This window comes from Eptesicus fuscus, chromosome 3 (genome assembly GCF_027574615.1).
Source record: "Eptesicus fuscus isolate TK198812 chromosome 3, DD_ASM_mEF_20220401, whole genome shotgun sequence".
In the NCBI taxonomy this organism is placed as follows: domain Eukaryota; kingdom Metazoa; phylum Chordata; class Mammalia; order Chiroptera; family Vespertilionidae; genus Eptesicus; species Eptesicus fuscus.
This window is the reverse complement of record NC_072475.1, coordinates 21,466,729-21,491,365: the sequence shown is the minus strand read 5'-3', so window position 1 is coordinate 21,491,365 and position 24,637 is coordinate 21,466,729. Positions and strand designations below refer to the sequence as shown.

Sequence of the window (24,637 nt, the reverse complement as noted above, 5' to 3'; positions counted from 1 at the left end):
ATATAACTGAAAAACACAGTAACTGAGGGGGAAAAAACCTCACTGGATGGGTCAATAGCAGAGTATAATGACAGAGGAGAGAATCACCAAACTTTAGGATAGATCAGCAGAATGCACTCAATCTGAACAATAGAGAGAAAATAGACAGAAAAATAATAATTAACAGAGTTTCATGGACCTGTGGGATAATAACAAAGGAGCAAATATTCATATGTTAGGAATCTGAGAAAAAGAGAGAGGAAGTAGCTCTAAATGATATTCAAAGAATTAATAGCTGAAAACTCCCTAAATATGACAAGAGTTATAAACATACAGTTTCAACAATCTTTGGGAAAGATTCTATTCTATCCAAAAAGGATAAACCCAAAGAAATCCATGCCAAGACACATAATTAAACCATAGACTATGATGTTATGCACCTGTATTGCAACTACTAAGAAACCTATATAAAATATACTAAAAATCACTATAAAAAATCAAGCTATAACCTTAAAAATGTTCAAGAAACCAAAATAAAGAAAAGAGAAACAGAAGAGAACCAGAGGGAACAAACTACACACAAATATAATCAAGTGGCATACTTAACCCCAAGTATATCAATAATTACCTAGCCCTAGCCAGTTTGGCTCAGTGGATAGAGCAATGGCCTGCAGACCCAAGGATCCGGGGTTTGATTCCGGTTAAGGGCACATGTCCAGGTTTCAGGCTCGATCCCCAGTAGGGGTGTGCAGGAAGCAGTCGATCAATGATTCTCTCTCATCATTGATGTTTCTCTCTCTCTCTCCTTCTCCTTTCCTCTCTGAAATCAATAAAAATATATATTAAAATAAATAATAATTACTTTAAATGTGAATGGTCTAAATACACCAATTAAAAGAGACTGGCAGAGTGGATTTTAAAAACCCATGATTCAACAATATGCTATCTACAAGACTCACTTCAAATTCAATGACATAAGTTGAGAATAAAATAATGGAAAAAAATACAATGTAAATAGCTTATTAAATATGCAGTAGTGGCTGTATTATTATCAGATACAGTAGACTTCAGAACAAAGAAAAATACCAGAGAAAATCAGGTGCATCATATGACAAAAAAAGGATTGATCCACCAGGAAGGCATAACAACTCTAAATGTGTTCACACCAAACAACAGAACTACAAAATTTGTGAAGCAAAAATTAAAGAACTAGAGAAGCAAAAATTAAAGAGAAATAGACAAACCCATAATTAGGGTTGAGGACTTCCAATACTGTACTCCTAGCAACTGATAAAATCATTAGACAGAAAATCAGTAAGGACATATTTGAACTCAACAGCAGCATCAATCAACTGAACTAATTGATATCTATGGACTACTTCATCTAACAGCAGCAGAATATACATTCTTCTCACACTCACCAAGTGTGAGAAGAATGTATGGAACATTCACCAAGGCAGACCCATTCTGGGCCATAAAACACATCTTAACAAATTTTTAAAAATTAAAAATGTATAATGTCTGTACTCAGACCACAATGAAATTAATCTAAAAATCAAACAGAAAGCTGGGAAATCCAAAAATACTTGGAGATTAAACAATACACGTTTGTGTGTGTTTTATTGAATTTATTGGTTCACACTGGTTAACAAAATTATATAGGTTTCAGGTGCACAATTCCACAACACATCATCTGTACACTGTACTGTGTGTTCACTACCCCAAAGCAAGTCTCCTTCCATCACTATTTATCCCCCCCATACCCTTTTCTACCACCCTGATTTCCCACTGGTAATCACCATACTGTTGTCTGTGTCAATGAAAATTTTTTTTTAATTCTCACCTGAGGATATTTTTCCATTGATTTTTAGAAAGGGTCAAAGAGAGAGGGGAAGACAGAGAGAAATAACAATGTGAGAGAAACATTGATTGGTTACCTCCTGCACATGCCCTGACCAGGGCTCAGGCTGGGGAGGAGCCTGCAACTGAGGTATGTGCCCTTGACAGGAATTGAACGCAGGACCCTTCAGTCCACAGGCCTATGTTCTAGCCACTGAGCCAAACAGACTAGGGCAATTTTTTTTCCCCTTTTTGTTCAATCCCTCTACCCTCCTCACCCAGCCCCTATGTCCCTAAAAGCTGTTAGCCTGCCCTCTAATTATGAGTCTGTATCCATTTTGCTTGTTAGCTTATTTTGTCATTAGAGTCCACATATGAGTGAAGTCATATGGTACTTGTCTTTCTCCATGCATGCTGTCACAAAGGGTAAGACTGCCTTGTTTTTCTGGTTGAGTAGTATTCAATTAGGTAAAAATACCACAGTTTTTGTACCCACTCACCTACTGATGGGCACGTGGGCTGCTTCCAAATCTTGGCTATTGTAAATAACACTGCAATGAACATAGGAGTGCACAGATTCTTTCGAATTAGTGTTTCAGATTTCTTCGGATAAATTCCCAGAAGTGAAATCACTGGACCATAAGGCAGTTCTATTTTTTAATTTTTTTAGGTAACTCCATACTGCTTTCTTCAGAGGCTGTACCAATCTGCATTCCCATCAACAGTGCACAAGGGTTCCCTTTTCTCCACATCCTCGCCAACATTTGTTGTTCATTGATTTATTAATGATAACCATTTTAAAAACTACATGGCTTATATAAATTACGTATATTAAATAAATATATGTATAATAAAAGTAAAGCACACTGGAGAATATGCACCAAACCATTAAAAGTGGTTTTATTTCCAGCAAAAAGCAATCAGCAGGATAAAAAGGGACTTTCTTGCCTTTTCTCCCATATACATCTTTTATTTTGTGTGTTTATGTGCTTAAATAACACATTAAGGAAAGGAAAGTGTAAATAAACACCAAACAAAAGAATCTCTGACAGGCAAGAAAACCACCAATTTTTAAATTGAATACTTCAAGTTTTTTTTCCCCACTCAAATAGTATGAAATACTTTGTTATTCAGATTTGAAATTTAAAAAAACTGTAACAAAATTTTCTTGGTAAAGAACTACAAAACATTGGACTCAATTGACATTTAATATAATTATTAAAATTTGTAATAAAATATAATAGAAGTACTTAATCCTAAGAGATTTAACAAAGTTTCTATTTTTGTAAAGACATGATGATATTCATTAAATTAATTAATTCAAGGTTTATTAACACAGACTGTTGATATTTTAAATGGAGAAATATTCATTCATGGGAAAAATGTAAAGCCATAAAACTCCAGCAAAAAAACCTTCTCTAGAAGTGTCTGTACAAGTTCATTGAGGTGTCTTGAGATAGACTAAATGGATTAGATTTGATAGTGTTAGGAACCTATTATTTAATTTTTTTCCAATTTCAGTGACTTAGAATCACATGCCAATTTTAATGTTCTGGCATCCTTTTCAAATCATAAAAACCTTATCCTGTAAATCTAAATATTCAAGGTCATTTAAAACAAAGGTTAGGCATCAGAAACTGCCAAAACTCACCTAGTTTTTGACAGACAAATCTTCCTAATGATAAAATTAAGATATACCTGGGGAAAAATAAAACTTAACCTATCTCAACTTATGGCTACTAAATTAATTGGTTTCTAATCATTGTGAGAATAAATATATGTCTAAAAGAATGCTCAAACTATAATTAATAATTACATTTATTAATTATCAATAATTAATAAAAATTAACATGTATTCAAGTATAAATTATACCTGATACAGAGAAATTCTAGAAGAACATTGAAAGTCTATTTGCTATCTGTACTTTTCTTCAAACTAAATAAATAACAGAAAAGAATAACATATTCCAACCTTTCTGTTTTGGAGTCATTGTCAATTTTGTATTGTTCAAAATCTTGGCTAAGAGAATGTAGCTTTTCTTGAAGTTTCTTTTCACGTTCTACACTTCCTTGATAAAATTTCATCTCTTTTTCCATCGCTTTCACTTTTTCTTCCATAGCTTTAAACTCATGAAGAATTAGATAGCTGACTCCACAGTACTTACAAACCTTTTCTTCAGGGGGCATCTAGAAAATAGAATATATATTTACTAAAATGGTATTTTTAAAATCTGAAGAAATGAAGTCCAACAGAAGATGTTATTGCAACTATGCTTGTCAAGTTAAGTAAATGTATACTGTACTATGTCATGGAGTGATAATTATGACATTGCTTATATCTGGATAAAATTTTTTAAATTGCCATGATATTGATTCTGACACAAAATCTTGGAATTAGAAAAGAATCTTTCAGAGTAATTATTTTCCCATGGTATCTCTAAGAAAGACTTGCTCTTGAAATATTTTCCATAAAATAAAACAAAAATGATGAAAACATCGTTACAATTCTTGTTTTAAGATGAGTTTTCCATGGAGTGGGAAGAAAGCACTGGCCTTTCACTGCCAACAGCACTATGATTCTGGAGACGCCTCTTGGCTTTCTCCGATCTTACTTTCCTCATTTATAAAATTAGGCCACTGAACCAAATGAACTCTCAGTTCCTGTTCAGTTTTAACATTTTATGATTTTTACAGAACTTTACATTCTATCATAAAACCACAAAGAAGAAAAATACTTTGGACCTAATCTCTTCTCCCTAAATTAGTTCTTTCCCCTCAGGGAGTTATGGTTGTACTCGTTTTATAGATAAGGAAAGGGAGACTATTGAAGTTTATAACCAGCTGGTAGGTGGAGACATGAGGATTAAACCCAGGTCTATTTAAAACCAATATCCATGTCTGTAACCATTTGTATCATATTTATCTACAAAGTGGATGTCAGCTAAATTCTCTTACTTTCTTGAGATATAATGTCCACATATCTCTGGACAACATTGGGGCAGTGAAAAATAGAATTTTAGTAAATTCAAAAGAGAGGTAATTATTTTTTCTGTCTCAAGTACATAAATATTTTTCAAGTAGCCTTTACTTGTCTTGCTATTCACAAAGGAAAAGAGACAGCTTCATTAAATATTTGCTCCAGGGCACTAAAAAGAAAACAACACTGGGGTTATAAGAAAAGTACTTACTCCTAATGTAACCTCCCTTAAAACTGTAGAAATGACTCCTGTAACTAAAAGTGAGGCCACCTTATCTGCTTATCAATGCTATTACACAAGACTAGGTTAAAACAAACTAATAATAAATTTTTATACAGTGAAATTTTGTACATTTAAACTTCAATAATAAAAATTTCAAATGTTAGAATGGTTATTATCAACAAGAACAAGTAATAAGTGTTGGAAAGGTTGTGGAGTGAAAAGAACTCTCATTCACTGCTGGTGGGAATGTAAATTGGTACAGGCACTATAGAAAACAATATGGAGGCTCCTCAAAAAATTAAGAATATAGTTATCTACCCCAAAAAATTGAAAACACTTATTCACAAAGATAGATGAGCCCCTATGTTTATTGCAGCATTATTCACAGTAGCCAAGACATGGAAACAACCGAAGTTTCCTCCAATATACAATGGAATACTATTCAGCCAGAAGAAAAGATGAAATACTGCCATTTGCAACAACATGGATGGATCTTGAGAATATCATGCTAAGTGCAATAAGTCAGAAAAAGTTAAGAACCATATGATTTCACTCATGTGTGGGATATAAAACTGAAAGCAACAAATGAACAAACAAGAAAAACAAACAAAAACTCATAGACACAGATAACAGTATGGTGGTTACCAGAAGGAAGGGGGCTGGGGGACTAGTTAAGGTTCAAGGGGGTAAAATATATGGTGAGGGAAAATTATTTGACTTTGGGTGGTGGGCACATGGTGTAATATACAGACGATATATCATAGAATTATACACTTGAAACCTATATAAGCTTATTAATCAATGCCACCCCAAAATGTAATACTGTAGAAAACCAATGAATGACTTCATCCATCATCTAACTGCCACTAATACTCAAGTGTAGATTTAGAAAAGAACAGGTTTGAAAAAAATCATAAAGATAACCTGGTTCAAGCCCTGGATGCGTTTACTGAGTCTACTCCAACCTAGATAAGTTTTCAACACCCCAAATGACGGAAAACTACTTTGTAAAGCAGCTTGTTGCATTGTCTGTTTGTCTGTCAGAAAATTTTCTCATGCTGACCCCAAATCTGCCTGCCTAGAGTGTCCACTGGCCCTAAACCTCCTAGTAACCACGTGGAACAACTACACGCCTCTTTCTTATATTTGAAGACAGCTATCAGGAACACTCCTTATCTCCTTTTCCCAGGTCAACTTCTAATTCCTACAGCTGTTTCCATTACGACATGGTTTTTAATTTCTTTCTCATTCTAGATAATTTTCTCTGAACTTGTTCCTGGATTCTACATCTGTCTTCAGGAATATTATGACAAAATTTGTCATATGTCTTCATAAAGTCCATATATTCTGTGTCTACTCCAGTTACTGGATCTAGTAACTCTAGAATTCATGAATAAAAAATGTTGACTATGACAAAGTTGAGGATAGAAGTTCACATCATATCTATCTCCATAGTTGATGCTGACCCATTACTCAGCATATTTCAGGTATAACTCTTCAACTTGTTATTCAACTACCCAATTATCTTTGTAACCAGCCTATATGTATTCTTATTATCTTCAGGAATATTGACAAAATTTGTCAAATGCCTTCAAAAGTTCCATATATTTGATGCCTACTACTGTCGCTGGGTCTCGTAACTCTACACAAAATGGAATAGAGCAAGGTATACCTTCTGGTTCTCTTAATGAACATACAACTGGCCCAATTTTATTCTTTCTCTAATACATTCTCATAAATCACCCTTTGATAGTATATTTTGGAATCCTGCCTGAAATTGAAATTGAGTTCACCGGTTGTAGTTTATGGTTGTTTTATACATTGAATAGCATTTGTATGTTTATCCTCTTACTCCCTGTGTGTCCTCAAAGATCACCTAGAGTGGCTCTGCAATCCCATTCAAAGGTACTGTCAGTCCCCAGGAATATAACTCATCTACATCAAGAGACCTAAACTAATTCAGAGCAGACGGATATTTTTTTGCAATCCCTTTGTCCATTGTGAGTTTTGGTTCCTTCTCATCAATTTGAAAATTATATTGCTAACTCCAAGGCACTTTCATCCTTAACCTTTTGCCTATTAATCACAGTTCTTGCCTTACTCCTGGCAAAGCACCCCATCCTTAGTCTAAAGAAAACTCTTGCTGGGTGGAGCTTCTTTGCAGCCTGATGTACAAAACAGAAATAGCATAAACTTCACAGTTGTGAAAGCTATTAGAATGTTATTCCACCCTAGCAATTATGGAAGGAAGCTAAAATAAGTGAAGTAAAACATTTTATAGAACAGGACTTCTGGAAGTTCAGCAAAGAAAGCCAAAAGATGTTATCATTATGATCTAGGAAACAAGACAATCAAATTATAAAATACTAGGCCCATATGAGTAGCCTCCAGACTTCATCTAGTACAATCTGAATCACTGAGTGATTCATGTTAAATAAGTATATTAAACAAAAGTCTTCAATGCTATTAAATTGTAAATAATTTTCTGTATATAAAACTGCAACAGGAAAAAAAGTAATAATACTTTCAAATTCTTAGTGTCTATACAGCCTAATTACTTAGGGCATTTCTGTGAAACTTGAGAAGATATGATATACTATAATTATGTTCCCAAATGAATTAAAAGTTATATTTTTTGTGAAATATAATTTGTGCTTCATCGTTATAACTTGGTGTTATATCATCTTGTTTTGTGAGTAAAATAATGACATGCTGTCATTCTTGACAAAATGGCTGTTATTAGCAGGATATCTTTGCTTTCTAGAAGATGTACTTTGGAAGAGCATTAGCAAATGCAGTATATTAGGCAAATGCAGAGCCATTGAAAAAATAAATTTTAAAATAAACTTCTCAAATGCAGTATTTGTACTTCTTAAATTATAGTTATTTAATACAAAAAATGATTCAAAGGTTAAATTATGCTTTGAATCCTTTTCAAAACTCCTGTCTGTGCTTCAACAAGAAAAGGCACTCAGTAACCCCCTGCTGCCCAATTGAGGCATTCTCTGCTCCAAAAATTATTCCTCCCTTTTTTGCCCCACATGTCCAAATGCTTATTATGCTTGGTTAAGGAGAAAAGAAACAGTACCAACAACATAAACTGTTTCCCCTTCCAAGAGGATCTGCATTACAAAGATGCTTTTACTCAAAAACAGTGAATGTCTAGCTAGAGAATTTCACTCAGATTGGGAGAACCATTTTGAGACAGAACAGTGGACTTTTTGAGCCACACAGATTACCTGACCATTTCATAAGGCCATCAGGACCCTTTTTCATCAATAAGTCAACTTGCTGTACCACAATTTAAAAATTAATTCGGTAAAAAAGCATCTACAAAAACCCCCACACCTGCATTATACTTAATGGTGAAAGAGGGAGTGAATTTTCCCCTAAGGAACAAAGCAAGGATATTCACTCTGTCTGCTCCTAAGCAACATAATGCTGCAAGTTCTAGCCAGAGTAGTAAGGCAAAAAGAGGAAATAAAGGGCAGACATATCAGAAAGGAAGAAACAAAACTTTCCCTATTTGAGATGACATGATTGTAAACCCTGAAAATCCCAAGGAATCCTGTATAATAAAAGCCTAATATGCAAATCAACCGAACAGCAGAACGACTGGCTGCTATGATATGCACTGACCACCAGGGGGCAGATGCTCAACGCAGGAGCTGCTCCCAGCTGGCAGGCCCCAGGCCAGCCAAGGCAGGTGCCAGTGGGGGGGCTCCCCGATCACCCTGCCAGTCACCCCACAGATTGGCCCTGATCGCCGGCCAGGCCTAGGGACCCTACCCATGCACGAATTTAGTTCACAATAAAACTCCTGGAACTAATAAGTTCAGCAAGGTCAATGATTTAAGATAAACATACAAAAATCAATTGTAGTTCTATATACTAACGATGAACATGTGCATGATGAAATTAAAATTACAATCCCAATTACAATTGCTCAAAAAATGAAGTGCTTAGTGTAAATCCAACAAAACTTGTACGCTGAAAACATAGATGGTAAGAAATCAAAGATCTAAACAAATGGAGAGACATATTCATACTGCGTTTATGGGTTGGAAGACACAAAATATTAAAGATATCAATTCTTCCCAAATTTATATATACATTTAATGTCTTATCAGAATTCCAGCCAGATATTTTTATATAGAGAGAGACAGGATTGTTCTCAAATTTATATGGAAAGGCAAAGAAACTACAAGAGCTAAAACAATCTTGAAAAATAAGAATAAAGTGGGAGGAATCATTTTATCTGATTTCAAGACATATAATGCAACAGTAATAAATATTGTGTGGTATTGGCAGAAGGATAGACAAAAAGATCAATGGAATAGACTAGAGAACCCATAAATAAATCTATATAAATATACTAAATTGACTTTTTTTTGGCAAAGGTGAAAAAGCAATTTAATGAAGAAAAAAGAGCCTTTCAACAAACAGTACTGGACTAATTGGATACCCATAAGTTTAAAGAGAAGAACCTCAACCTACACCTTATACCCTATACAAAAATTAACTCAAAATGAATCATGGACTTAAGTGTAAAACATAAAAATATGACTTTAGAAAAAAGTCTAGGGTAAAATCTTCAGGATCAATATGAGGCAGAGTTCTTATACTTGATACCAAAAGCATAATCCATAGGTGGAAAAACTGATAACCTAAATTTCATCAAAATTTAAAACTTTTTCTCTACAAAAACCCTGTGAAGGAAATGAAAGAATAAGCCACAAATTGGGGGAAAATTTTGCAAATCACATATCTGACAAAGGACTAGTATCTAGATTATAGAAAGAACTCATAAAACTCAACAGTAAAAAAAAAAAAAAAATCAAATTTAAAAATAGTCAAAAGACATGAAGAAACATTTCACCTAAGAGACTATATAGATGCCAAATAAGCACATGGAAAGATACTCAACACCATTAATCATTAGGAAAATGCTAATTAAAACCACAGTGAGGTATCACTACACAACTATCAAAAAAGCTAAAATAGAAACTAATGCCAAATGCTGGTAAAGTGCAGAGAAACTGGACCATTCATACATTGCTGGTGAGAATGTGAAATGGTACAGCTTCTGGAAAAGTTTGGCAGTATTTTAAAAAACTAAACATGCAACTACTGTACAAGCTAGCAATTGCACTCTTGGGCATTTATCCCAGGAAAATGAAAACATATGTTCTCATAAAAACCTATATGCAAACATTTATAGCAGCTTTACAAGTAATTGCCAAAAACTGGACAAAACCCAGATGTTCAACAGGTTAAATAAACTGTAGTACATTCATACCATGTAATACTACTCAGCAATAAAAAGAAATAAACTATTGATACATGCAATAACATGAATAAAGCTCCAGAGAATTACAGAGTGAAAAAACTAATCCCAAAAGGTTACATATTGCATGATTCCATTTATGTAACATTCCTGAAATGACAAAATTATTAGAGATCAAATCAGTGGTTGCCAGGGGTCATAGATTAGGCCTGGAGATAGAGTGGTATAGGTGTATGTAGAGGGAGGGGGAGGTGAATGTGGCTACAGAAGGTCAACAGGAGGAATCCTTGTTGTACAGAACTGTTTTATATCTTAACTAGAGGCCTGGTGCACAAAATTTATGCATGGGGGGGTGTCCCTCAGCCCAGCCTGTACCATCTCTAATCTGGGACCCCTCAGGGGATGTCCGACTGCCAGTTTAGGCCTGAAGATCGGGCCTAAACTGGCAGTCGGACCTCCCTCTCACAATCCTGGACTGCTGGCTCCTAACCACTCAACCACTCGCCTGCCTGCCTGCCTGATTGCCCCTAACCACTCTGCATGCCAGCCTGATCACCCCCTAACTGCTCCCCTGCTGGCCTGATTGATGCCTAACTGCTCCCCTGCCAGCATGATCGTCCCCAACTGCCCTCCCTGCCGGCCTGATCACCTCCAATTGCCCTCCCTTGCCAGCCTGATTGCCCCTAACTGCCTTCCCCTGCAGGGCTGAGGGGACTGGGGGACTGAGGCTGGATGAGGCTGGATGCTACAGGGACTGGGTAAGGCAGGGCTGAAGGGACTAGGGGACTCCAGCTAGATGAGGCGGGGCTGAGGGGACTGGGGAATTGAGGCTGGATGAGGCGGGGATGAGGGGACTGGGGGACTCTGGCTGGTTGAAGCAGGGCTGAGGGAACTTGGAGACTCTGGCTGGATGAGGTGTGCAGTGCATGCTGCCCCTCGGCGGGGCTGAGAGGACTGGGGAACTCCGGCTGGATGAGGCAGGGCTGAGAGGACTGGGCACCGCCATCTTGTGGCTGTGGGCACCGCCATCTTGTGAGGGTGTGGTGGTCAATTACCATATTCCCTCTTTATTAGATAGGATTGTATCAATGTTGATAGCCTGGTTGTGATACTGTAGTATAGTTTGCCAAATGCTACCATTGGGGGAAGTTGGGGTAAAAGTACATGGGATCTCTTGGTATCATTTCTTACAAATGCATGTGAATCTATAATGATGTTAAAATAAGAAGTTTAATAAAAAATAAGAAAAGTTTTAAAAATCAATCTGGGACTAAAATACCAAAGATTATTCCATAAACAAATTTTATTGAGCAATTTCAAGAAATGTTGGCTTCATACATAAACACACCTGTGTTTATCTACATATACTTCCAAAGTATATTTCCTCCAATACCTACTTTTCCACTGGGAAACCCCACCTTAGTAAACTCTGTGACCTTCCATGGCTAGCCAACAAAAGTATTTTGGACTACAGATTCACAAATGCAAATTTGTTTCAAGATTCATAACTACATTTTTTTAAAAACCGTTTTCCTAATAACCTATCTTGGATAACAATATCCAAGTGAATAGTCTCTCCAAGAATTACACAGCTTCCTACTTCTTCTCTCGTTAGGTTTTAAAACCACAACTGCTTAAAAACACAGCATACATACCCCCACACACATATACACATATCGTTACTTTTCCAGAACAATAATGTTAACATTTCTATGATCATTTTCTCATTTTTTTCTCCTCTATTTTAACTCAACACAAAATCTGACTCTAGCCACAGTGGCCCAAAATGACCTGGAAAATTAAGTTTATTTTTCCTGGCAATGACAATCTGTGCTTGGAAATATAAAACTGTTATTCTGAATAAATTTCAAAGTTTCAAAGTACTAAAATTACTATACCGAAACAGGACAAAATGAGCTGTTACTGCTAGAGAAAAGGACTGTTATCCCAGAAAGAGCAGTGTGTCTCCAATCCTTGCAGCACCACTTCTGTTTTATAAAATAAACAACTCTGGTCTCTTTATTTTACTTTGTGTCCTCCGGTAATAAATATCTTCCCTGAAGCTAAAATCCCATTACAAGTGTTCATTTTGTCACCATTTTTTAAAAAGAGAGAGAGAGAGATCAGCTTTACTTTGCAAAATAACTGATTTTCCACTCATTTGTTTAGATTTCTGTGTATGTCCCCAGGCAAAAACGACAAAAGGAAAGTTGTTCACTGCTTTTTTTCTAAAAAGAGGGAGTCCCTATGTCTCTAAAATAGGTAGACATTCGGGAGGGGAAGAAATATAGAATTATTACTTTGCTGATCTGTAAGTGTTTTAATTGTGGCAATAAAATCCTAAACATAGAACTGTACTCTCAGTACAAGTGCATTCTGCTCTCAGAAAGCTGGATGAACATTCTAGCAAAGCTGCTACTTTTCAGAGGGCAGAGACAGGTTATGAGTCAGCTCAATCTAGAGGGAGAACAGATTTAAAGATGTGATCTAAGCACATATAGAAGTAAACCGTAGAGTCTAGGAGCAGACAAAGGGGATGAGTGTGGTCTTGCTATCCAGCCCTTGGGCCTCTTTTGTGCCACCTGGGGAGATAGAAGTCTGAGATGCATTTTATGCTCAGTCAGAAATTGTGATAAAAAGCAAAAAGACCTAGGAATGGAAGTCAAAAGATTACCTTATTCTTGCTTCCCTATGATTCCCTAAAAAGATGAGATCAAGAGGTAGCTGATTTTAACAATTTTAGTCTTCTAGTCGGGTAATGACTTCTCTAATTATAGCTTATCATTGTCAGCAGCATTCTTCTCTATACTTTCCCTTCTGTGGCCATCTGCTCCACTACGTCTAATTTTTCTTGCAGGTTTTCTACTACTACCAATTTTACTAGTAATAGCTCAGTGTAGTGCAGTCATTTTCATGTCCTTTGTTAAGTACCTTTCATGTAAGTTATCAATCATCCTATTTCCAATCACATAGCAAAAATATGGAAAGAAATAAAGAGGAAGGGCTCCCCTCACCTTCTCTTCCCTGATTTCTATACTAACCTTCCTTCATTGCATGACCAAAGAAAAGAAGAAGAAGGAAAAAAAAAAAAAACACAGCAAAGGTTTCTCTAGAAAGAAAAACCAGCATAAAAACTAACACAAAAAAAGTTAACAGAAGAACAAGGTAGGGGCACTAATCCACCCACCTCATGTTCTTTTTTACCCAATAAAGAAATGGAGCACAATTTCCAAGCCACAATGAATATATATATTTGTTTTCTTCATTTTAATAATGAAGTATTAGTAAATAATTCTAATCCAAAGTATTCCTATTACCCTATACGCTATATGCAGGGTGGGCAAAAGTAGGTTTACAGCTGTGAGTACAGAAAACAGAGTTTATTCTTGTATTATTTATTAACTAGAGACCCGGTGCACAAAATTCGTACATGGGGGGGAGGGAGGGAGAAAGGTCCCTCAGCCCAGCCTGCACCCTCTCCAATCCGGGACCACTTGGGGGATGTCCAACTGCTGGCAGTCGGACATCCCTCTTGCAATCCAGGACCGCTGGCTCCACTCACCTGCCTGCCTGCCTGATCACCCCTAACCACTCTATCTGCCTGCTTGATCATCCCTAACCACTCTACCTGCCTGCCTGATTGCCCCTAACTGCCTCTGCTTGCTGGCTTGATTGCCCCCTAACTGGTCCCCTGCCAGCCTGGTCGCCCCCTACCTGGTCCCCCGCCAGTCTGGTTATCCCCTAACTTACCCCCTGCTGGCCTGGTCTTCCCCTAACTGCCCCCCTGCCGGCCTGGTTGCCTCCTAACTATCCAGAAGAAAGTCGGACGTCCAGAAGATGTCCAGTCAACCTGGTCTAATTAGCATATTACCCTTTTATTAGTATAGATTTTTGTATTATTTTCCATATGAACAATTGTAAACCTACTTTTGCTCCACCCTGTATCTATTTAACATGATTCTGTATAGAATGAAGTATGCAAGCTGACTACATAGATATACTGCCTGATCACTAGGCAATTTAACAAGTACATTATGGGCAATCTAAATAAGTCAAACATAGTTACGAAGTTATGGAAAACAAATAACTTATTCTTAGATGGTGCGTTAAGGGGCTGTGCGGTGCATGTACACATTTTGGTTGTTGTATAATCAAGTACCCAGAACAATGCCTGGCATATATAGGCACTGGGTGAATATTTGTTGTAGAAATGTAGCTAACTTAGATCTGAAAAAATGCAAAGCTGCACTTTATATTCTAAACATTCAGCAAAACAAAGGTATAATCAGAACACTAGTCCAGGGCCTTACGCAGCTGTGCTTCTCCTGGACTCACCTCTTCTCTGCATGGATAGCTGCTTGCCATTCCTGCTTTGAGAATATAACTGCAGATTTATGAAATGCTTGGTTTCAGCATCTTTAAACAATCTATACTAATAAAAGTATAATATGCAAATATGTCAGTACGCCCTCACAGTAACGACCAAACAGCAGGCTGCATGGGGTGACAAGGCCAGGGGGGGTTACTGAGGGATGACCAAACGACTGAACAGCAAGCTACATGGGGCGACCAGGCTGGCGGGGGTGAGGGGCAGTTGGGGGTGACCAAGCTGGCAGTGAGGGACAACCAGGCCGGCAGGGGAGGCAGTTGGGGGTGACCAGGCCGGCAGAGGGGGGCAGTGAGGGACCACCAGGCCGGCAGAGGGGGGGCAGTGAGGGGCAACGAGGCCAGTAGAGGGGGACAGTGAGGGGCAACCAGGCTGGCAGGGGCAGTTGGGGGTGATCAGGACAGCAGGCAGAGGCAGTTAGGGGTGGAGAGGGAGGCAGACAGGTGAGCAGTTAGAAGCCAGTGGTCCCAGATTGTGAGAGGAATGTCTGACTGACGGTTCAGGCCTAAACCAGCAGTCAGACATCCCCCGAGAGGTCCCGGATTGGGGAGGGTGCAGGCTGGGCTGAGGGGACAACCCCTGCCTCCCCCCCACCCCGTGCACGAATTTCATGCACCAGACTTCTAGTTTACTTATAAAGTACCTTAAACATAAGAAAAAACATTCTACAACTCTCATAAAAACCTTGCCAAAATAAATACATACTTTCTCATATATTCAAAATATTTAAATTGTTAAACATTCTCTAACTTGGCCAGCTTTTTCTCACCAGTAAGCTGTTCCCTTAGCCTAGCATGCTCTGTCTATAACAATACTCTGCCTTCAAGGACCAATCCCAGTTCTACTTCCTGCATAAAGCTCCTCCCTTGACTATTCCAATACTTGGGGATTCCTGTCCCTACCTCCTCCTTTCTCAAAAAAGCTACTATCTTATATGACATTTAAATTATACACTGTCTTTTAGAGTTGTTTTTTTTTCATCTCATTATATAATATATCCTCTTCCTGACAGATGATTGGAATCTGAAATATGGGAATTGTTTCTTGCAGATGGTTTTGTTTTCTTTTCATCTTTACCACACAGGGTAGTATACGGGAGGAATTCAGTTGAGGGAGAGAGGAGGGACATTCCATGTCTACAAATACATAAAAGCACCATTTCTCAGGTAAACATAGTATAGCTGAGCTCTCTTTGTGCTTTCTATCTCTTACATCTAACTTAAACGGTGAAGCAAATTAAATGCAGTGGTTGAAAAGGTTTTTTCTGGTAATTGGACTTCCCTTCCAGTTCCTGCAAGGCTGCAGTTTACATAAATCTGAAGAACATGTAGTAACAGTAAGCATCAAGTTAAATCAATGGTAACAGGAAGCCCAAAGCAACATGAACAAAGGATAAAAGCATATCTGAGAGCTGACTGCAATTTTTCAATTAAAAAGTAACAGACTGGTGCTTAAGAGTTGACTGCAGATTTACTAAAAAATCTGAATAATTAATGATAGCTAAGGTCTGAGATTTAATTCACATTTTGTCGATCAGTTTCAAAAAGCTATTTTTAAAATTATACTGTTAATAATATATGCAATGCTAAACTAAATATAGGAGTAATGAATTTGCCTGAGGACAGATATGAACTAACAGGGAGAAGAGCAAAAACCTCTGAAGAAAACTTGTTAACTAGATTAAATGAACTGATATATATGAAAAGGCTTAAAACAGTACCTCGTGCAAGATTTAAGGTGAAACTGAAATGGACCCTTATAGAGCGAGACTTCAAAACTTAGCATCATAAAAAACTACAAGCTAACTATAATTTTTGTGGTGGTTTACTACTAATTATTTGTTTTGCAAATACAAACTAAGGATCACTTAAAATTTTAAACAGACACATTAATTTCAGTTTGTTTTTTTTAAAAACCTTTTTATCTGCAAAGCTGCTAGAAAATACCTAAATATACTACCAGGCTCCACAAACACCTGGTCAAATACTGTGCTGGAATTGTATTATCTGCCTTTGTTCACAGGTCAAATACTGCACTGAATTGAATTCCACAATTCTGACCATTAGGATTATTCCCTTCCCCACTTCATCAATTCATTACAGATGCCCTGACCAAAATAAATACAGAACCTCTGAATTCATTTCCCCAAGTTTTAGAATTATCTACCTGCTAACATGTTTCCAGTGTTATTTTGTAATAACACAATATAATGTCATACCTTTTGGATTTCTTCAGGTAATGCGTGCATGGGAACGTGACGATCCATAATTTCCCAAAATATACTGAAGGAGCTCTGAAGTAAAATAACCTAAAAATATTGATGGCAATGGTCAGAATTGAATAATGTAAAAAGTTTCAAATTAAGAGATATCAATTCTTGGTAATGTTGGAAGAAGAATGGTGATAACTGTTTAAAGAGATGTTTATTTCATCAGTGTTAAACAGTACAAGTGGGGTTTTCTCAGTTAGTTATTAGGCCAATAGAACAGGAAGGACCTACAGAGACTGCTGATAGTAGCTGCAAATATTTTTTCTTTAGAGACATATGCAATACTTTCCACAATAAAGAATTAAAAAACATTTTTAATGTATACACATTTAACAAAAAAAAAGAAATTAATAGTCTAATTGTAATTTCTGTGGTGGTTTAATACTAATTATTTGCTTTGAAAATACAAAATAAGGATCATAAAATTTTAAATGTAACCATTTATTTCAAGGTTGGTTTTTTTTAAGGTTTTTTTTTTTTTTTTCTGAAAAGCTACTAGAAAAATGTGTAAATATGGTATTTTAGTTTGGCAGACAAGAAAAGCAACTGTGATATGAATGTAGTTTAAAAATATATATTATCAGATTAAATATGATATGCAGGCCCTGAACAGAAGAAACATCAAAGTATGAGAAGCCAAGTGCCAAATTTAACTAAAAATGAACACTTTTATGTAGGTATTTTACTTTTAATAGACTTTTATTTTATAATAAAAATATATATATATATAAAAATATATATATATATATAAAATTATATATATATATAAAAGCCTAAGCAACCGTTACGACTGAACAACTGGAATGACTGGTCAACCAGTCGCTATGATGTACACTGACCACCAGGGGGCAGACGCTCAATGCAGGAGCTGCCCCCTGGTGGTCAGTGCACTCCCACAGCCAGCCAACCTCTCCTGGTCTCCCCCCAGCCAGCAAACCTCCCGCGGTCCCTCCCCTGATCCAGCAGCCGGCAGGCCCCCAAGCCCTGGCCAGCAGGCCCCCAAGCCCTGGCCAGCAGGCCCCCAGGCCCTGGCCGACAGCCAGCAGGCCCTGGCTGGCCCATCCAGATCGGGACTGGGTGAGATGTTCCCAATAGGTCCTGATTGCCAGCCAGGCCTAGGAACCCCACCCGTGAATGAATTTCGTGCACTGGGCCTCTCGTTCTATATAACACTCTATCACTACTTTCATAAAACCACACAGAATGGAGGAGCATTTGGATTGTGTGTGTGTGTTTTTAATCTTTCTCAAATATGGAGGAAGAATAGACAGTCCAACTTCATGAGTGAGAGATGTTTATATATACCCAAGAAGTAAGGGTGGCAGCAGAGTAAAACGATATAGGCCTAATTCCACAGCAGGGAACAAGGCCTAAGGGCCAACAGTTGTAGACAAAGAACAATCTAGGAGTGGAGTATTAGTGAAGGCTTCCTGAGGTTGTTTGCTTTTGATCAGGGTAAGATTTTGACAGGAGAGGCCTAGAAGTCTGAGATAGCAACTCCAGCCTTGCCAAGGTAGCATGTAAATTGTATATGACAAAAATTCTTATAGTGGCAGTATTTTTTTTTTAAATTATGCAACCATTGGTAGAAGAGAGGATTCCCTCCCTAGCCTATTAGCATAAAATCCCTTGTTTTAATGAGCTGCTGTTTACAGCAAATAATTAATGATCTGTCTTCCCATATAAATATAGTGAGTGTGTGTGTGTGTGTGTGTGTGTGTGTGTGTGTGTGTGGTAAAGTTAACTGCAACTATGAGGTAAAGTTAACTGACATAGTTAACACTGGCCCACATGACCAAGTACATAATAATGTGATGTTTGGCACACTGTAACCATGATGTGGCAAGCGCTCATTATTCACAAAAGGCTCATTATTCTCATTTCTGCCATTTTACAATGGACTCACCAATAGAAAAATAAGATGGCATCAGCTTAATTAAACTCTATTGGGAGAATTTCTCCTAAATTACCAACTAAATCTCCTTTTAAAATTCCACCCACAAAATTATTTGAGAGCGTGGATCTAGTGACAGTGTAAACAAGGCAGTTTTGATTTAGAACCTTGATTGTTTGTAAATCTATCCCAACTTTGTGGTCTTATTCTACCAAAGGAGAAGTGGCCGGTTCTGAATATTGAGGAAAAATTAAAAATAAAATATTCTGCTAACCCAGAAAATCTCTCTGTAGCAGAAAGATAGTAATTTCATTATTGAATATGCATTTAACCAGACTGTGAGGCACATCACAATCAATCTGCTAATGAGATTACAGAGACAGAAAGAAATCCCACTTTTTATATAACCAGGCAGATACAATCCATTACACGCATGTTCTCAAGATAAATGGTAACTTGTCCTCAATACAGCTTGCTATATACACTCTCTAATAGTTCATTTTAAATCACCTGGTAATCCAAGTAGCCATCTATTCTAGCTAATTGCGTCTGTCCTAAGGAATGCAAATCTCTCTGACAAAGTAGGTGGTTGCTAGAAGGCACCTAAACTAAAACTCTAGGAGATATGGAAATAGGGGAGTTAATTTCCTTGATATTTACATTTTAAAGAAATGGCTCCCTGGTCCTCAAGGAAAACAATATGGGTCTTTAAAAGCTTTGCATGCATATTAACGGAATAGAGGGAGCATTCACAAATAAGAAGTTTCTCAACCTAGGGAGGGGAAAGGTCTCTCTTCCTTTGGGCCACAGGGAAATTTGTTAATTTCAATTTTTCCTTTACATTACTTTGCATGTTTTATCAAATGAGCCCCTTTTATTCTTTCACTTGAAACTCGGGTAGGCTGCCCTTTGGCAAGAGGTGCGGCGGCGGCGATAACTGGCAGCAGCTATGTAAGGTGTTCCTGACTCTGCTCTCTCTCACAGGGTCAGGAGGAAAATGTCAAAAACACAGAAATGTTCTTGACTGTTCACTTCCGATTCCCGCCCCCCCGCCAGGCTCACGACGGGCCGTTAGCTCCCGGCCCGTTCGTCAAGAACTATCCCCCCGGCGTGAGTCACCCAAAAGGAGCAGGTCAGGGTCAGGTGAAGCGGGAGCCGTCCTAAGACTTTCCTCCTGAGCGGCGGACTTTTCCAAACAAAGACCAACTACGAGGCCGGCCAAGCTGCTGGGAGGCTTGTGAAATGTGTCCCTGCCTAACCCCGTTCCCGCGGGACCTGCCGCGGCAGGAAGAGGAGGCGGGAGGCGCGGCGCGGAGGCCCGGCCACGCACTGCGGTGGGGCGGGGGAAGTGGATGCCGGGCCGGGCGGGCGGGCTCGCGGGGACCAGCCAGGGGGCGCCGCGCCCCGCTTTCCGGCCCTCTCCCGGTGCCGGCACGCCTCCGCGCCGGAACTGCGTCCCGGGGAACCGGGTGCCCCCGCGGCGCAGGAAGCCATTCGCCGTCTCTCACCTAGACCTGGACGCCGCTGGGTGCGAAACGGCTTCCCCAGTCTCCTGGGAGACCGCGCTGCACGTCGACGTGACGTCAGGGCGCGGTGGCGTCACGGCCCACGCGAGGCCCCCGGCGCAAGCGGGAAGCTCGCGTTGGGGTCCCGGGCAAATGGCTCCTCTGACGCTGAGTGCTTGAGACGCAGGACGGTGGGGAGGGGGCTGGGGTCGGGGGCGACCGTGGGACGCAGGGAGCGGGCCCAGCTCTGCCTCCTGGGTTGGGAGCGTGGCGTGTCTACCTCTGACCCTGGTCCTGGGGCCCGCGTGGAGGACGCGGCAGTTCCTGTTCCTGAGCGGAAAGGGGGGCGATGCCCGTAGAGGTCAAGGGTGTGCAGGGGACTCTCTGGTCTCTGATTGCAGCTGAGAAGACGTTGGTAACATTTTCATCCTAGTCCCGTGGTCCGCAAACTGCGGCTCGCGAGCCACATGCGGCTCTTTGGCCCCTTGAGTGTGGCTCTTCCACAAAGTACCACGGCCTGGGCGAGTCTATTTTGAAGAAGTGGCGTTAGAAGAAGTTTAAGTTTAAAAAATTTGGCTCTCCAAAGAAATTTCAGTCGCTGTACTGTTGATATTTGGCTCTGTTGACTAATGAGTTTGCCGACCACTGTCCTAGTCCAAGAGTAGTCGAAATGAAAGGTTCAGCTCTAAAGCTATCTTGGGGGAACTTACAGGCAAAAATGCGTAGCCCATGGACACAGACAATAATTTGGTGAAGGCCTGGGGGTGCGGGGTGGAAGCAGGATGGAGGGAGTCAATGGGGAAAAAGGAAGGGATATCTGTAATACTTTCAACGATACATTCTTTTTTTTGTTCATATTTTTTTAATTTAATAAATCTTTATTGTTCAGATTATTACAGTTGTTCCTCTTTTTTCCCCCCATAGCTACCCTCCACCCAGTTCCCACCCCACCCTCTGCCCTTACCCCCCATCCCACTGTCCTCATCCATAGGTGTACGATTTTTGTCCAGTCTCTTCCCGCACCCCCCATACCCCTTTCCCCCTGAGAATTGTCAGTCCACTCCCTTTCTATGCCCCTGATTCTATTCACCAGTTTATTCTGGTCATCAGATTTTTTTATTCACTTGGTTTTTAGAGTCACTTGTTGATAGGTATGTATTTGTTGTTCATAATTTTTATCTTTACCTTTTTCTTCTTCTTCCTCTTCTTAAGAATACCTTTCAGCATTTCATATAATACTGGTTTGGTGGTGGTGAACTCCTTTAGCTTTTTCTTATCTGTGAAGCTCTTTATCTGCCCTTCAATTCTGAATGATAGCTTTGCTGGGTAGAGTAATCTTGGTTGTAGGTTCTTGCTAATCATCACTTAGAATATTTCTTGCCACTCTCATCTGGCCTGCATAGTTTCTGTTGAGAAATCAGCTGACAGTCGTATGGGTGCTCCCTTCTAGGTAACTAACTGTTTTTCTCTTGTTGCTTTTAAGATTCTCTCTTTGTCTTTTGCTCTTGGCATTTTAATTATGACGTGTCTTGGTGTGGTCCTCTTTGGATTCCTTTTGTTTGGGCTTCTCTGCGCTTCCTGGACTTGTAAGTCTATTTCTTTCACCAGGTGGGGGAAGTTTTCAGTCATTATTTCTTCAAATAGGTTTTCAGTATCTTGCTCTCTCTCTTCTTCTGGCACCCCCATAATTCGGATGTTGGTACGCTTGAAGTTGTCCCAGAGGCTCCTTACACTATCTTCATATTTTTGGATTCTTTTTGCTTTTTGCTTTTCCAGTGGGTGTTTTTGCTTCTTTGTATTTCAAATCTTTGACTTGATTCTTGCGATCCTCTAGTCTGCTGTTAGATCTCTGTATTTTTTATTTCAGTCAGTGTATGCTTAATTTCTAGATGATCCTTTTTCATATCCTCGAGGGTCTCGCTAAATTTATCAGCCTTTACTAGAAAATTCTTGAAAAACCTTATAACCGTGGTTTTGAATTCTATATCCAGTCGTTTGCTTTCCTCCATTTCTTTCATTTGTGATCTGTTTCTTTGTCTCCACATTTTGGCTGCTTCCCTGAGTTGATAGAGTGGCTTTGTGTGCTAGGTGTCCTATAGGGCCCAGTGGCTCAACCTCCCCAGTTACCTGAGGTGGACACTCTTGGTGCACCCCTTTGTGGGCTGTGTGCACAGTCTTGTTGTAGTTAAGCCTTGATTGTTGTTGATATCACTGGGAGGAATTGATCTCCAGGCCAGTTGGCTGTGAGGATCAGTTGTGTCTACGCTGGGAGAACTTCTGTGCTGGAGACACCCTTATGAGACAAGACTTACCAAAGCCTCTGTGCTCAGCTTTGATGGGGCGGAGTCTCAGGGCGGAGCAGACAGCATTGGTTTCCCCATCTGCTCTGCCCTAATAGGCCCCTGTGTCTCAGTGTCCCATGGTTATCGCTGCAAGCACCTCTGAGAGAAAGCCACCTTTGAGTTCCGCCTGCTGCCAGACAGTCCAGTTTCTCCCTGAATGAGTCTGGGTCCCCAGAGTCTCACCCGGAACTGGAGTTCAGCGCAGTCGGGAGCTTTTGTCTCCCTCCCACTTGAGAAAGCCAGCCACGCACTCAGTTGCCAGTCCTCTCCGCATGCGCGTCTTAGTACCTCTGCCTCCTGCAGCTCCTCTGAGTCTCAGTGTGCTTTTCTCTTTCCTTCTAGTTGTAGAATTTCCACTCGGCCAGCCTTCCTGTGGTTCTGGATGATGTCCGTTTTGTCTTTTAGTTGTAGTTTTGAAATTGTTGTGTGAGGCAGCAGTTTAGGTGTTTACCTATGCCGCCATCTTGGTTTCTCCTTCAACAATACATTCTTTTAAGTCCACAACTTATTTCTTTTTAAAAGACTGCCCAGCCATACACGTATCTGACTTCCTTTCCTTCATTCATAAAGCAGGTATTTGTTGATAGCCCACTATGCAACAAGCACTACCTACCAGGATGGGGTGAAGCTCAGGAACTGACTAACCCAGACGGGCAGACATTGGTATGATTTGCAGGTGACTCATTCATATCCAGATCTCTCCGTTTTGAAGGTTATATGAGGTCCAAAATGCAGCTCTTCCAAGAAACAAAATATCCACTACTCGCTAACAGGGAGAGAGGCTTGTCACTACTGAATGAAGTAAGGCTGAATGAATACAAAGAAAATTTATTAGAAAGTAGATTGAGAGAAATGATCAAATGTTGCAGAACATTGCTGGAACAGGAGTCAGACTGCTGATTGATAGCTATTATTAATGAAAATGACAGCATGACGTCCTGAACACTTCCAAAAGCCTTGTTCCTCAAAGCACTAAAAGTCTTGGAAATAACATGTAGTACTATCAACAATAAAGATATAAAAAGGAAAAAAAATTAAACTCTTGGAAATAGATGTATGTACCCTGTACACTTTAACCTGACTGTTATTTTTGCCCCAATGCCTACCAGCAACTTTCTGTTTATACAGAAAGAGAACATCTTTATACTCAAAGAGAGCATATTTCTTCATCTGGGAGAGAAAAGTACAGAGGACTGAACAAAGGATTAGGAAGGCAGAGGACAGCCGATGAAGTGGTCAAGTACAGCCTGCTTATTGGCCTTGAAACCAATTTTCCTTCCATTGTAAATGTCCCTTAGACCTGCACTGTCCCATAAGATAGCCCCATGTGATTATTTAATTTAAATGAAGTATAATAAAAACTTACATTCCTTTTTGCAGTAGCCATATTTCAATCTTCAGTAATTATAAGTTGCTACTGCGCAGGACAGCACATATATGTAGAACTTTTTATCATCAAAGAAAGTTCTGTTGAACAGTTGTAAGCACTATAAGAATTTCAAGGATAAAGTTGATAAATTGTGAAGAATAGCCTTTGTTAAAGAATAGCAGTTAAAAGATCACAACACAGACGAAGAGTGTGACAGAGTGTTACAAAATAGGTTTATTAAAAAAGTAATCCAATAAGCTTCTCGCCAGTGTTGATATGTGTTTTTCTTGGCTCTCGGTTGGTGTCGGTTTCTCCCTCTGTCTGTCAAGGTTTCTTTCCCTACCCTTTTTCTCTTTCCACTTCTTTCTCTCACCATATTATTGGCCATATTGACTGAAGTAGAATTTAAAATATTCCCATCGTTGGCTATATTGAATAAAGTTTTGTTTTATCCTGTTCTTAAGTTTTTTTATTATCCTGTTCTTAAATTTTAAATCGGCAGTTTCACATTTTACTGTGACCTTTAAAAATAATCCAGCGAGAACTAAGTTACGTTTAATCTCTTC

General features: G+C 39.1%; 1 protein-coding gene across 1 annotated transcript in view; it reads right to left on the bottom strand.

Moving 5' to 3' along the window:
* LEKR1 (leucine, glutamate and lysine rich 1) overlaps positions 1 to 20,401 on the bottom strand; it is a 120,678-nt gene extending 100,277 nt beyond the window's left edge. The window contains exons 1-3 of the mRNA XM_008142226.3: positions 20,364 to 20,401; positions 16,911 to 17,000; positions 3,791 to 4,005 (exon numbers count right to left, since the gene is read on the bottom strand). Of these exons, the coding sequence (XP_008140448.2) occupies positions 3,791 to 4,005; positions 16,911 to 16,958 (263 nt within the window). The 5' untranslated portion in view covers positions 16,959 to 17,000; positions 20,364 to 20,401. The remainder of the gene's footprint in view (positions 1 to 3,790; positions 4,006 to 16,910; positions 17,001 to 20,363) is intronic.
* Positions 20,402 to 24,637: the final 4,236 nt, after the last annotated feature.